The 15615-nt window shown below is 41.6% G+C and overlaps 1 protein-coding gene across 1 annotated transcript in view; it reads right to left on the minus strand.

Moving 5' to 3' along the window:
- Positions 1-15615, minus strand: part of ttyh2 (tweety family member 2) — a 48904-nt gene that overhangs the window by 3659 nt on the left and 29630 nt on the right. Inside the window, exons 5-13 of the mRNA XM_041029332.1 lie at positions 14020-14115; positions 8484-8556; positions 5115-5184; positions 4910-4965; positions 2337-2429; positions 2102-2194; positions 1564-1706; positions 337-522; positions 173-251 (exon numbers count right to left, since the gene is read on the minus strand). Of these exons, the coding sequence (XP_040885266.1) occupies positions 173-251; positions 337-522; positions 1564-1706; positions 2102-2194; positions 2337-2429; positions 4910-4965; positions 5115-5184; positions 8484-8556; positions 14020-14115 (889 nt within the window). The remainder of the gene's footprint in view (positions 1-172; positions 252-336; positions 523-1563; positions 1707-2101; positions 2195-2336; positions 2430-4909; positions 4966-5114; positions 5185-8483; positions 8557-14019; positions 14116-15615) is intronic.

Here is a 15615-nt window from a genome sequence, read left to right on the forward strand (position 1 = left end):
AAAGGTTATTAAATATGGCTTAATGTTTGAGAGGTGTAAAGGAAGGAAGGAAGTGGGCTGTGCAGCAGTTATTTATGAAAACCGCATCCTGTGCTTTGAAGGTTAAATCTGTCTGTCAGCTCAGTGGGAAGAGACATCATGTGAATAACTTGGCCTCTGGGACCCAACGCACCGAAGGTGGTGGAGATCCTCGTCCTATCAGAGGCACGTTCTCGTACCGTGGATTTCCACCAAACAGAGCGGTCTGGTTCCTGAGAAAGAATGACAGAGGTAGCTCAGAAACTGGGGGAATTCTGAAATAACACTTTGTTGCACACATTATATCTGTTAACTCACATGTATTCAGACATGGGGGCGTTGGAGACAGCGGGGGCGGGGGGGTGCAGGCTGCTCTGGCTGCCCATGCTGCTGCTGTAGCTGCAGAAGCTGTGCATGTTGGTGTGGTTGGGGTTCTGAGAGCCTATCCTCCTCGCCCGTGGGTTGAACGGGTCCTCCTCGTCGATGTCGTCGTAATCTTGTTCCCTACACAACACAATGGAAAATTAGTTAATGCAGTTTGGTAGGCTGATTTTCCTGCTTATCAACACAACCCATGGAGACAACTAAGTTAACTTCCTCTCTACGTCACAATTCAGACAATCTTAACCTACACACAATACACAGAGTGTATTACAGTGCGCCTTACACTTTCTGATCATAACGTTATTGTTGATGTCCATAATGAATAAATGTCCATAAGCCTGCTTTGAAATCATAGAAAAAAAGGTGCTCTTTATGGTATAACTCCAGAATTTGCTCTCTCGGTACATGTAATCAATCACAGTCAACATTTCACCACCATTTTTTGACAAATTTGTGTTATCAGTGCAGGGTAATACAGCTGTGAGCAGGGACTCTTTCCAGAAACTTCTGAGATTTGACAGCCGCATGCTGATAAGCATTCACACGCTCTGCTGTCAGGAACTCCAACCCAATAAAGACACCGTGAATTTTGTAACCTATTGCACTGAAAAAGGTTGGAAGAGGTGTTTTAAAACTGCTCCTGCTCACACCCGCATTACTACATGAAGATAATATAAATGACAACAAAATAAAGGTGGTTAATTGTTCAGTGTGATGTATTATCTTTCGTAAGCAATTTCCAAGTCTCTGCAAGTAATTTTTCACTGTGCACTAAAATGGGTCAAAAACAATGCCACCTGAAAAATGGGAAATTCATCTATGTGCAGTAGCAGAGGATATGTGAATGGATTACAACATGCAAAATAAGCTGTATGGTGCTTTAAATGGGTGAACAGTGACATTTCAAATAAAAGGAATGTTTACATGGAGGAGGCACAGACAAATGCCAGTGAATTTTTAGATACTTTGAGAAGGTATTTTCTAGTTCTTGCACTCACACAGCAGGGTTTGCATTTGTAGAAAAACACGTGCTCTTGTACAACTGTAAAAAATATTCACACACATGCTCACACAGTACAGTATGTGATGCTGCATAGAGATGGATGCAGAACGAGGAAATGAGGGCGCTCAGGCAGGCAGATGAGCAGAGAACGAACTGACCTGCAGGCAATTTGTCTCCATGCCCTGGGAATGGCACACAGCATGACAGTGAAGGCACAGGCTGCAAGGATGGAGAAGAGGCAGAGGTAGAGCACACCTTCCACGCCATCATAGCACACCCCCACCATTGCATCCAGGTAGTCCTAAAGAGGTAAAACAGAATATAAACACAAACAGCAAATGCACAGTTTGCTCATACAAGGGGACTCTAACTGCCGTGTTTGAATTCACGGCAGACAAAATGAGGCAAAGATGAAAAAACACCTAAAGCACCGGTGTGTGTTGTCTCCAGGAAGATAGATACTTCATTCATATCATGCACATTATTCATGTAAACCGCACTGCAGCCACCAGTAACACTGTACAAGTCAGCATAGAGAAGTCGATCTTGTTAACTTTCAGATCCTTTCTGTTGGGCATTGCTCTGCTCTGTTTCTAGTTCGACTTTCCGTTTTATGCTGAAATCCTGCATGGCCACTTCCTCTCCTGCTGACCTAGTTGTGCTGCTGTGATGCCAATTAGGATGCGGTGTACCAACCTTATTGAGCCCCCTGCAGTCCAGCAGGGCGGTCAACTGGTGCAGACTGGCCTCCGAGGAGTTGAGCAAATGCTGGATACCCAGTAAGTCTCCCTGTGGAGAGATGACCATATCACTGAAAAATACTTCAGCACCTATTTATGCAAGAACACCCTTCTGATGCAACTCCTAAAATAAGTCAGCTCTCTTTTACTACAGAACAAGACTATAGCTTAGTGTTTTATGTGGGAGATACCTCAGCTGTGGGGAACAGAGGTACAGCAAACTGCAGCAGACTCTGGATCTGGATCTGCATGGTGGTCAGGGACCTCTGGAAGATGGTCAGAGGCTGCAAACAAGAAAGTGAACAGCATGCAATTGATGAAAGCATAGTAGTCTACATACTGAATCTGTTTTCTCTGTAAATACATTAGTTTATTTTAGATGGACAATCCAGATAAATTCATAGTCAAAGTTAACACGTGGGCCAGAGTTAGCCTTGAATGGTAACAAGCCTTAAAGGCCAAATCAAATTGGACATTTGCCACAAAGTCTTGTGTATCAATGGACATAGAACAGTGTGTGCAAGACAAAACACAAGGATGCCTAATGCCTTAGTGGCAGTGGCAACACTGAATGATTCACTTCTGTAACTCCAAAAAAGGGTCTGCAGCTTAAAGGCTTCACCGCAAATGTGTATAAGAGTTATGTAAGAAGTGCAACCATAACTTTATGCCTTTGTGGGGGGATTATCCCACCCACACCTCCAAAAAGAAAAAAAGTCTTTGTCAGATGCTGTCCTCTGATATCTGAAGGGTATCTTAGCTTATAGCAGTGTTAGTTTTGTCTCTATTATGATTAGATTTACCTTCTGCCTTATCGACTGTAGTAAAACAAACTTAATTATGAGGATGATGAAGCATCAGAACTGACTTTTCAATCACAGGAAACAGGTAAGAAGGAGTTGATGAAATAGCTTCAGCTAAGGCGAGCTGGGGTGCAGTCACGGCTGGCCAAAGCTGAAGCTAATTTACTAGCTGCAGTTTTAGTGCAGCACTTTTTTTTTTTTTTTACACGTTTTTTTCTAATATTGCACACTTCTATTTTTAGGGCACTGAGCTAATTTAAAATATCCTGTCACTACATTACAACATTCTGTAGTTTCAGTATTTGCAGTCTTGCAGGTTTATGTTCTCACCAACAGGGGGCAAAATAAGCCTCCACATTCAGCGGAATATAACTGGATAATCACATCCTACCTAAAAGACAGCACCTTCTGCCCTGTGCCTTTTTTAAATTAACTTTCAAGCATAACCATAAATGAATTAATCTTTCTCATCTCCAAGTAAAATTGTGTCTTCACAGTCACCCAACCTAACAAGGAGTGTGGAACCCCCCTGGCCTGTGGCGCAATGGTAAATTGAAACAGGATATGGTCAATTACCTCAACTATCCATAAACGTAATTGCTTTCCTCTGATTTGACTTTTTTTTCTGGATCTGCATAACTGTCTATGGTCAAACTGCTGTGTGCTGCACAATCTAATGGCCTGAGCAGATTTGGCCTTTTTACTTTAGCTCGGGTGAGCTTGTTCTGAGCCAAATAAAGTAAAAATAGGACAGAGAAAGTGGATGGAGGAGGACAGTATGAAAAGGCGAGGAGACGACGATGATGATAAGAATAGAAAGAAAAAGAGCTGTGGAAAGAAGCAGAGTTGAAGCATGAGTGATGCCTAGAGCGATGAAGTACAAGGGCACAGAGGGTAGAACTACAGGGCACTGCTGCGGTTCAGGCTAAGAATACATGAGCGCGAGACAGTGACATAAGAGAAGTGAAAGAGAGAGAGAGAGCTTGCATGTTTGCCAGTCAGTGTGAACTCCGGTATCTGCCAGCTTTTTTGTGAACTTTGCACCTGTTGGGTATATGTGCGGCAGAGAAAAGAGAGCTGACTTTGTTTACCAGGCTGGGTGATGGTTGTCTGCCCTCTGCTGCTGTGCTCTTGTTATCCTCAGGGCATGTCTAAGAGAGCCAGATAATAAGATCTGAGCTCCACTGGGCCAGAGCTCGCAGAAATTGCCTTTACCACTGACTGATGTCAGCGGTAAAGTCAGTGATGTGACTCAAAACCCCTGCTCTGTTTCTCTGAAGAGAAATCTCACAGAACCTCGAAAGAGAGGGAAGAGGAAGATTAACCAAATTGCTTCGTCTAATCTCCAATTTTATAGCCTTCGTCTTGGCAGCTTTGTATCACTTCGGCATGTTTTGGCTTGTTTGCTTGTTTGTTGATACATGCCAAGGAATGAAGAAATACGGGCACAGAGGAAGAAAGAAATGGTGACAGGCTGGGAGATAGTGTTGGATGCTCTGCAACTTTGTAACTTCTATTAAAAGTTGTGAAGTGAGGTTAGGATGTAAGTCAGACAGACAGGGCTGGGCAGAGAGAAAGAGCTTGACAAAGATGAGGCTTGAGGGGCAGGGAAATGAACTCCCCATCCAGATCTGATTTAGTGAACTACAGGTCAAAAGATGTCTAGACATTTAGGTTCAAGTTTTTAGACATCCAGGTTACATTATCCATGTCCCAGCTGCCTTTAAATGACTTTTTTTCAATATATAGTTAGGACCTGCTTTAAATTTAAGTCATTTAAATGCTACTGACACAATGGTAATGTAACCAAGGTGAAGGGTTATAGCCACTGGGTATGAAACAGTAACACATTCTGAATAATGACAAATTGATTGAATGATTGGCCAGATTCTTAAGCCTGTTCATTTATACTTTAATCAGATATGGAGCAGTTCATCCTAAGTTTAACATATGCTTCTTACCTGCTGGAAGGGGTTGGAGAGAGTCTGGTTACAGTAAAGGTAGTAATGAACAATATCTGTGGAAAACACACACACACACACACACACACACACACACACACACACAGGATAGGAACACAATTAGTGTCATGGCCACAGCTTTCTGCTCTCATATGTACAACACCATTAATACAATATTAGTCACATTATTCACACCGAAGCTCACCAGCACTGACGATACTCTTTGTCTGGCTCATGAGGTACTTGTCAGGGGACACACAGAAATCACTTGTGCCCTGAAACAAAACAGGTGAAGTGTGAGAGCAGTGAACAGACAACAAAGACACAACAGAAAAGATTCAACAGTTAAAGGAAGTTAAAAACAGAAATTCAGAGAAGAAATGAATGAGTGTCCAAATACTAAGTACTTTAGCTGACATTAATACTTCTTTAACACTCGAAAGTCCTTTTGACGAAGATGAACAACAATGATGACTATCATCTTTATCACTTTTTGACACAAAAGGGAAAATAAAGAGGACAGGCTGCTCTTACAAATCCACTTAAACACGTCTAGACGGGAATACTTTTCACTTCTGTCACTCACGAGCACTTTCACTTCACTGCACAGTGCTAACAAGAAACCTGCCTTAGCAAAAGAAAAAAAACAAAAGTGCGGAGCGGCCGTCTCCTCCGAACTGCGCTGTCTGAATGTTAAATGTCCCCTGGGCTCAGGACAAGCACACTGCGTGTAGCTTAACCTTCTCTGCGAGGTACGCTAATGAATCCCACACACAGATGAGAAAAAGCAAGCTGAGTTCCTCAGTTTCCTCAGTCGGTTTGTTAGATACCAAGGAGCTCTGCAATTCAATAGCAAGTTTGTTAGAATTCTTGAGGGGAAAACAGTGATTCTTAGAGATTGCAGAGCTCTGACTTCCCGCTGTCTGTAATTAAAGAGATCTGTGAAGGGGTGCATTCATTATGCATTCATTTACTGTGTACCAAGGCACTAATTTAACTGTAGCCTACATACACACGCGCACACAATGTGAAGATTCCCATGCAGAGACACAAACATCTGAAGTCAGTCAGACTCCAAAACATCTGACACACACACACCTGTAAACACAGACTGTGGCCACACACGTCGGTCCTCAGAAAGACAAAAAAATAATCTGTCTGCACACTCATACACTGCACTGGCATGCAGGTTTGTTGCTCCCCAGGATGCGGAGGTTGTCTGACATCATTAGAGAACAGCTACCACGCTCGATCTCATTTAAAGTGGGACACAGCAGTCTGGCTGCAGTGGCAAATACATTTTCATGAGCTCAACCCTTAGTCAGGGTGGAGGAGGCTGGTGAGAGTGAGGAAAGCATTGCACTGATTTTCAGGCATTTTCAGATGGCAGTAGTATGTTTGGGCCGTTGATGGCTAAGTGGCCACTGGTGTTGGCATGTTTTTACCTCTTACATCCAAGTTCCCTACAGGTGCAAAACCATTAAAACCATTTGGTGTGTAGAGTGTAGAGTTTATTTCAGGCCTGCAATGGCCAGATGCCCTGTCCAGTGTTTACTATGCTCTGCAGCCTCTGCAGGTCCCCAAATATGACCACATGAAAAAGAAGCTGGATGATGGATGTTTATATTGTGCACTGAGTCATGACTCTGAGTTTCATCATCACAGGAAAAAATACATGAAATAAAGAAATCTGAGCTAGTTTAAGCTGGCAGAGGAAAGGCCCAGTGGATGTCAACCAAACAACCCGGTCAAGGTCAGCCTCAGCCAAACACCACGTATGAGACAGGTTGCATAACAGGCCAACCTAAATGCAATGATTTTGTAACACACTGAGGAAAAATGTAAGAATGATTTAAAGCAATTTCTATAAAGCAACGTCATTTATCAAGTAGAGATAAAGAGCAAAGGTAGAGTTGAATTTGGTAGGAATATTTTTCATGTCTAAATATGAGTCAAAATCTTTGACCCCCTTGACAAACACTTGGCCTGGCATTGATGGCTGCAGATATATGAAGCAGATGCTGCAGATGCTCCTCAAAGGATCGATCGTTATATTTTTGGTGGCCTCCTGATCTTTCCCCTGCTGCTTCCAGATTTCCATGAGTGTTAAAGAAATTCCATTCAGCCAAATTCTCAGTATTTTATGGTAGGTAACAAATGGCTGGACTGCCTTTACATTTGATTTGGATATTTATGTTCCCCCATTGTCTGTTCAATAGTATTATCTTTACACTCAGTTTTCCACCTGCACACACTTAATGTCACAGAGATGCAGACAAACTGAACTGTGAATGATCTGTATGCTGTTTGCTGAAAGTTAACACTGTATGCATGTAGGAGTTTGGACTTTAATTCGTGGTTTTTCGATGTGCCACAACATTGATATCAAAGGACTCCACCAGGATTTCAACCACTGTAGACCACAGACTTGTAAAGAAGACATTAAACTGGTAAATTAAAAGGAAGATGACACTGGAGACTAATGTGCTGTAACTGATCACACCTCCTGCTGCTTTCTACCCAATGCTCATTATCTCCAACTTAAACTCACACATGTTAACAGTCCTCTGCAGCCCCGAGACAAAACACAACATCCAGAGAAAAATAGCACACACGCCTCAGGCAGGTGAGTCAAACACCAGTGTTCATCCATATCATAATCTTTTTTTTTTTAAATGTTTCTCTCTGTTTTCACATAATTTTCACATTGATTCTTCCCCCCTAGGTCATTCAAACATTTGTGTGTCTCTTTCTTTTTTTTTTTTTTTTTTTGCTGTGGGACCATAAAAGTGGCAAAAACGCTGAAATTTTTCACCTATTCAGTATGATAAGCTTTAAAAGCTGCAATTGAATTCTCCTTGACTTTGAATCAAGTTATTCAGGCTTGCAGAATGATGCTGACAAGGTGCGGGTTGGGGAATTTTGCTCTTTTGTCTGTCTATTTTTAGTGTTGTGCCGTTTGACAGCAGAGATCAAAAGCTCGTGAAGTTACAGAAAGACAAACTAGGATCAGAAGAACTTGAGACTGGGCGGTGAGGAGGTGCTAATACTAGGACACGGCTGTTCTAGCTCACTCACATTTTACAAAGAATAATTAAAACTCAGGTTAAAGAATTATTAAGGCTGGCGAGGCTACAAAGACACTTGATTAGCAGCTATGCAACAATTTTTAATAAACTGGCTCCACTGAAATGTATCTTATGTTAATGTTTTCATCAAAGAAGATGCTCATTTGTACCTGAGCCTGTTCAGTATGTGGAAAAACCTTTAACTAATGTGATGCTCTGATGGCTGCTATGCCTCCTCATGTACTGACACCCAGGAGATGTTTTTTTAAATGCAAGTATACACACATACATGTATGTACACATAAGCAATGCATGGATGCAGCGTATAATCATCTCTTCTCCCCTACCCCCAGACAGAGACAGACATTTTTTCAAGTGCAGTGTGCATGTACTTAAAGCAATTTGTCATCAGTGCCAGGCATGATAGGAACTGATTACAGGAATGTTTGTGCAGGTTTATATTGGGTCAGACTGTTAGACAGAGGAGAGGCGGTGAAGCAGCTCACCACAGCAGTGGCCAGGTCAGCTCCCAGAGATGTCCAGCTCAGGACCAGGGTCAGGACTCCAAACACCATCATGCTGCAGGAACACAAAGCAAAAACAAGGTCACGGCACAGTGTTAATCAAATGCTCGCCATTTATCCACATGAAGTAAAGCTTGGGATGTGTCCAACTGAAACACGATCATTAATGATTTACATCACTTCGCAGTAAGTTATTTCCAATCATTTGTATTTATCATAAGGGGACACTATTCATTTCTTACAGCACAGCATTAGAAAATCTGGAAAGTATCTAGTAACACAACACTGACACATCATCACCTTTTAAATTCATAGCGAAGAGCTGCTTTACAGATACGAAGCATGTATAAATGTAAGTTCTATCTCTGTTAGCTCTGTTTCACTGTTCATCAACAAAAAAAAAATCTGACTCCTTGGCTGCCAAATGCTTCACTATGTTCAACAGCTAGGCGCTAACTTTGTTTGCCAGGCTCTTGGTGCTCGACAGGTAGCAAAGAGTGTGTTTTACAAAAAGAGACTTTTTTGATGAAAAAAAAGCTGCCTGCTGCTATCCAAAAAAACTCTGAAACAAAACCATAAATAGTGGGCCAGGAAAATCCTAGTAATCTGTTAAAAGACACTTTAAAGTTCTGTAGAGCTGAGGAAAATGGCAACATATGTGATCCTGTGTTAATATAAAAATATAATTTATAGCCACATTAACTTGCTGTTTTCATAAGAAATGGAAGGAACAAATAACATGCTGTAAGGTGAAGAAATCTGTAATATATGCAGGTGGGAAAAGAAAGGACAACCTCAAAATGAAAGCAAAAAAATGGAATTTTGCTGTGAATCTAGTTATAAGCATCCCACACAGGGAATGCAGTGATGCAAATGGAATTATTTTCTGCAACTGACAGGAAACAGTGTAAGCCCCGAAGGCTAGGAGTGGTGATTTCAGTGGTCTGTCATCAGCAAAAAAAAAAAAAAAAGTCAGAGGTCATGCTTTTTTCTGTGGGAGCTGATTCTGCAGCCTCAACATACCGCTGCAGCAGAGCATTTCCGCTCCACTGGCCCCTGGGTGGATGGCTGTTTCTGCACCCATGAGGATATAAAAATGTGGTTTTATTTTACAGAGAGCTCCCTCCCTGATGATCTCACAGTATCAGTAAATGACATCAGAGACACGCGACAGTAAAAAGAGAGACAGACAGTAAGATTTGGGTGAATGTTTCTGCATGCAGGGGAGCAGTGATGTGCCTGTGTGTGTTCAGTAAGACTGAAGATCAATACCCATTAAAAGAAGAACACTGGTCCAATCATAGATCAGTTCTTATTAATAATCTCCAGAAAATCCAATAAGCTCCTGTTGATTTGACCACTTTGGAACTTTCGATTTTCCCCTTACAGCATGCCGCCAGAGTTTAAACATTATTTGTGTATGCATGTCCAGGCTTAGTACCAGCCTGTTCATCTCCATAACATTCTCCTGCTCCACGGCTAATCCACTTCACAATGTGCTGAAAAGACACTGGGTGAGCTCCAAACACTGAACTTCTAAAACACCCCTTCTTTTTCTTTCACTTCTTCCTTCTTTTTTCATTTCTCACTTTCTATATTCCCTTAGCACCTCTCTCCCTGCCTCCCTTTTAATCTGTTTTTCACTCTTGTAGTTGTGTCTCCCTACTTCTCTTCTTATACAAAGCCCTGACTGAGCTCTGACATTTAATGGGTAAAGAGATACAGTAGGAAGCCTAACAGAGTCCTCATCATGATTTAAAAATGAAAAAAAAACCCAACAAAAAACAACATATAAAAGCTGTTCTAATGTCATACTATTTAATGTGGGGAACAAGAAGAAAACCGCTTCCTTTTAAAGGGTCACAGTTTGTTGTTGCAGGGTGTGTAAAACTGGACTGCGTGAGCTTCTTTAAACTGCCGTGACACAGTGTGCCTGGGCAAATGGGAGTGACGCCCCCTGATCGCCCCCTCAGTGCCAGCAGGTCACATTCAAACCAGGCAAGCCTGTGTTCAGTTTTGTGCTCTGGTGGGCAAAGGAGATTCACTGAGCTTCACAGAATAGCAGCAAATCGGGTGTAAACCTGACACCAAAGCACATCAAGTGAAAAAGTCACAGAGGCCAACGAGCAGTGCAGATGATGCCAGCACATGCACCCACCGAGGATGAGGTCAAGTCACTCTGAATTAAATCAGTGTGAGAAGAACGTTTTCGTCTCAACTGAAAAAGAGCTGGAATCTTTTGCTGTAAACTGCTGTTATAATCACATCTTTCTCTCAACTTCTAATTTTGGCTTCTGCCTTGTGACTGTCATCTCAGAGACTATTAGTGACTAACTTAGAACGCACCTCATTATATTGTGTTGATGTGTCTTGAGCAAATCAAGACGACTTTTTCACGGATTGTGACTTTGATGTGCAGAACGTCTTAACCATGAAGACTACGCAGAACACTTGGCCTTTGCTGATTTAATGAGTTTTTCTCTCCCTACCAGCTGCTTTTTCTCAGCATCTCAATTATCGGTTTGTGAAGTGACCGCACCTTCGTTGTCTCTGTCTCTGTAGAGCTTTGTGTAATCTCAACAAAGTTTGCATTTCTTGGTACTGAAGTTGCAGTTCTGTGACTGTACCTCCTCCTGCAATCAATATTAACGAGCTATGTCATCTCCATCATATAGATTCTCAGGCCCAAGTACACGTCCCTGTGGCAAACCATACCTACATGGGGCTAGCTTGTGTGATAAGACTTAGGCAACAAGATTGGTTTAATGTTAATAAAATAAACACTTCCCAGTCACTGTTGGATTTTTACCACAAAATACCTCAAAATGCTACGTCATGAAGGATGAAATGAAATTTGTTGCGAGTGAACATCTGGTAGAAATGATAATGAAAAGCCTTTCCTCATTATATTGATAAAAACATAATTCAGGCAGCATTACGTTTCTCTCAAAATGTATTTGCTGTTGCAAATAAGTCGCACATAAGAGTAATTTCAAGGACACGTTGTTCCCTCAGTGGAATTCTGTCTAGACTAGTGGTCTTCTTGACTTTTATCTTAATCAGTTCATTTGTCTGGTTTAAAACTAAAAGTACTTTCTTGCATACATTACAATACTTTTAATGAGAAAGCAGTTGTTTGATCAACAAGCTCAACTGCACAAGTGGAAAACTAGTTGCTGAGCTCAGCTGCCATTTCCTCGGGCTTATAGAGAGTTAGTGAGTTGGTACTTTGGACATTTAATGTTACCTGAACAGCTCTTTCCCCTGTAAAACTGTTTTATTACCTTCTCCACAGAGCTCCTGTTACCACTTGCTTCCTCCAGGCAGTAAAAATTTATTTTCCTTTCTTTCCTTGTTAATGCTGTGATTTAGCATCATTGTAATTTGAGCTGATCTCACTGATTGTTTTTATAGCAATTCTTCTTGCTGTAGGTCCTTGTTCATGACAGCTCTAATGATTTCTGTCACTGGGGGAAATAGTTTTCCTCTCTCCTTTACTTTCTTCTGCATGAGGGACACGCAAGCACTGCAATCCATAAAATGCAGCCTAAAATGGGCTTATGCTCTATTTACATCATAATATTTTAAGGTTCAGTTCACCCACTAGTTGCTGTGTTATGCACTCAGGCTTTGAGATTTTTGCCACCACCTGAATACATTTGACATCGATGGAAATTTTGTTCGCAGAGTTCAAAATATGAAAAAATGCCGATTGAGAAACTTAACAGCAACATTTCTCTATTGAAACAGAAATAATCCAGAAAAAAAATCCAAACAATAACTTGTGTCATCGAGGTCTGCGGATAGCTCCTTCTCTTTCTGTCTAAGCTGTTACTGTGTGTCAGGCGAGCCGGCCAGTTACAAGCACCAGGAAGAGTCGGCAGGCCCCCAGAGTGTAATCTGCTCCTGAATGCCTGCAACCACTTCCACTCTATTGGAAGAGAGCATCCCTTGGGAGGACAGACACTCTTGACACTGACTCATCTCATGTGTGCAAAGGGCTTGGAGGGTGAAGTGGGGGTGGGTTTGTGGCCAGTAGGGCAAGTTTAGCATGATTCGCACCCTTAGCTGACTGACTGAGGGAGACAGAGTGACGCTTGGGTCAGGCTTGGAGGCATTTCACGCCCCATGAAAGCTCTGTTACAGTGGATAGAAAAAAAAATGACATCCCAGTAGAGATGAATACACTTCAGCTATAAATACTGTAAGATTAAATAAAAGCAGCAGTACTGCTTGTGAATACATACTGTACACGCAGTTCAGTATTTGTGTGTAATGTATCATCAACTGTAGAATCATCTTTCAGTACAATGTGTATTAAGATGTGTTTTTTAATGTCAGGTCAAACATCCTGTTTTCACTGAAATTTCTGTCCCCACTGAATCCTTTTCAGAGGCCAAAAAATCTTCCTATCTAGAGAATACTGTGACATAAAAATTATAATTATTATTGCTAATAACTTTCCTTAAATCATGCCTGGTTGTTTTGATATACACTGGTTGTGCTTTTATTTATTTTTCTTGTTTTCTTGTCACTTATGAAAGGTAAAATCAATAAAATATTCATTTGAAAAAAAGGCCTAAAAATACAAAGCTAAATAATTAATCACATGCCATACAAGGCTCCAGAGATCCAGCACACTGGCTCTGATACTGAATGTAATTCGTGTCTGAAGCCATTTAAAGCAGGTCAAGTGTTAAGCTGGAATAACAGTTTTCAGGAAGTTATATTGATAACATCAAATGGCTCCGCTCCCATCTCTCCACAGCTCTCCAATCCAATTTGCACAGCAAAGCTATTGAGACGGCAACACTCTGAGCAAGTTCAGCCTACTGCTGGCAATGCTAAAAGGCAAATGGTGAAATATAACAGGGCTAATAGGGCAGTGTTTGTACAAGGACTTGATCCAATACTTAGCTGTCTCATTCACAGGCAATTTCCGATGGGAAATGCTCCCTCTGTCAACACCAGCTCATACTAATTCATCTCATTCTCTCAAATAAGACTGATCTTCACTGAAATAACAAGACGAGAGGGTATTTAACTGTGACAGTGTTGGTACAAACTCCAGTCTTTAATTATTTACACCTACATGAAGAAAAATAAACACACCTACGAGTAACTAAAGGAAAATATACAGGTAATGTCTGATTTGGAAAAGTGAGCACTGTGTTACACCGTGCATGCTCAGTTTGATGCAGTAACATCTGGAGAAATAACTGAATCTGTAGCAGCTGCTGCAGCACTAATATGTCAAAAACAAAATGAGTGTATTTGTTCCTATGATGTCTCCCAGTCAGTTCTGGTTTACTTAGTCTGCTAATCTGCCAATCCACCCGTTCTCTCATCAGTTCTGCCCCTGCCTCTTCAATCTTTCTCTTTCCTTCCTGTTGTGTAGGATGGAAGAAAGGCACATAAAAACAAAAGAAATGGAACAGATTGCTTCTTTTCATTGTAAACAAAAAAGCAGCTTGTGTCTTTGTAAACAGCTCCGTTTTACAGTGCATATTAGACTCACGTGGTGAGCAGCCAGCGAGACTGCTTGGCAAGGCCCAGACAGGCCAGCAGGCAGATGATCAGGTCCAGGATGAGGAGCAGCAGGTAGGTGAGCCACCTGCAGAGACAGACAGAGACAGAAAATTAAACTACCGCTGATGAGTGTCTGCCTTGGCAAAGCATGGAGAGTTTTGCTAAAGGGAAATTCTGGTTCATACAACCCAGGTCTTCATTTTGTAGTTAGTTTTTGCCGCGATTCCAATTGGCAAAAACCACGAAACGGACAGAAGCAGTGGCCAAAACTACACAAATAAGATTCATGTTGTGAAAAAACAGAATAGTAAAGCTCTTTAGAAAAGCAGGGATCAGAAACTAAAAGGTGAGCGTGTCCCACTTATTTTCACCTCAACAGGCACATGCAATAAGTGTCATCTGAAGTGTGTATGAGTGTGTGTTCATGCCTGAGAGTACACTCCTGTCCAGTTTTGCCCTCCTCAGTGTCTCCATCTGTTACATGAGCAGTGGTCCGTTTGTGACTGGACCCAGAGAGCCTGTCCAGATGGTTAATAATGAATGGACTCGAATCCATATGGCTGAATGTTTTATGCTGTGAAAAAAAGACTGCAGGGGCAGTTATATCACCTTTTCACCCTGAACTAGTAATCTATATATCTAATTAAAGCCACCACATTTTTTCTCTCCTCTCCTCCAATTACTTTCTTCTATTCAGTTTCCATCAGCGTTCATCTTCCTCTCTTTTCCCATCGTCCCTCCTGCACTCATCACTCCTACATCAATGTGTGCAGCCTTCTTATCTTTTTAATTATTATTTTTTCTTCTCATCAATCTGTCTCCATAGCTGTACAGTATCCTTCCCACATCTCTCATGCTCCCTATTTTTCCCTTTATTCATCCATCTCTCATCCACTCTCTTTTATCTTTCTCACTTTCTCTCTCTTTCCCTTTCTGCCCCCCTTTTCTCTCCCTTGCCCTTCTCTCCCTCGCCACCACCTCCTTGCCTTTTCTTTCTGGTTTAATCTTTTCCCTTCTTGCCAGGGTACAGCACAAGAAGCTGGGGCGTCAACATGCACGTGGAAGCTCTTGGGTGACACTGCCACTGTGTTTGTCTGTGTTATCTTAATCTAATTAGAGTGAGTACAGCACAGAGACACGTGGGGATGGGTGGTTTCAGGAATGTATAATAGAAAAGCACTTTTCTTTGAGAAACTGTATTAGATAGCTGAGTGCAGCTCTAAATGTGTTAGGTTCAATTTAAAGGGCTGACAGTGGCAACCTGACAGAAAAAGCCCCTCACTGAGAGCTCAGAGGTCACTGTCATCTTCATATTAGCTCCATGTAAATCTGTAGGGGCTAGTTAAATGTTATGGAGGCAGATGTTTGCCAGCTTTGGCCTTCAATATCAGGTTGAAGAATGGCTTCACCCAAATTAGATCCCCTGTCTTGTTCTGAGAGAAAAAAATTAGAGTTTTTTCGCTTTGGGCCACTATAACAAGTAATGTGGAACAATTCCTGGAATGGATGATGGTCTGTATCAGTGCTCTGTAATTTTTATGACTCAGTAAAGTAACATGACAAACACTGTGTGCAAGCTTGAATA

Source organism: Toxotes jaculatrix, chromosome 21 (assembly GCF_017976425.1).
Source record: "Toxotes jaculatrix isolate fToxJac2 chromosome 21, fToxJac2.pri, whole genome shotgun sequence".
Lineage (NCBI taxonomy): Eukaryota > Metazoa > Chordata > Actinopteri > Toxotidae > Toxotes > Toxotes jaculatrix.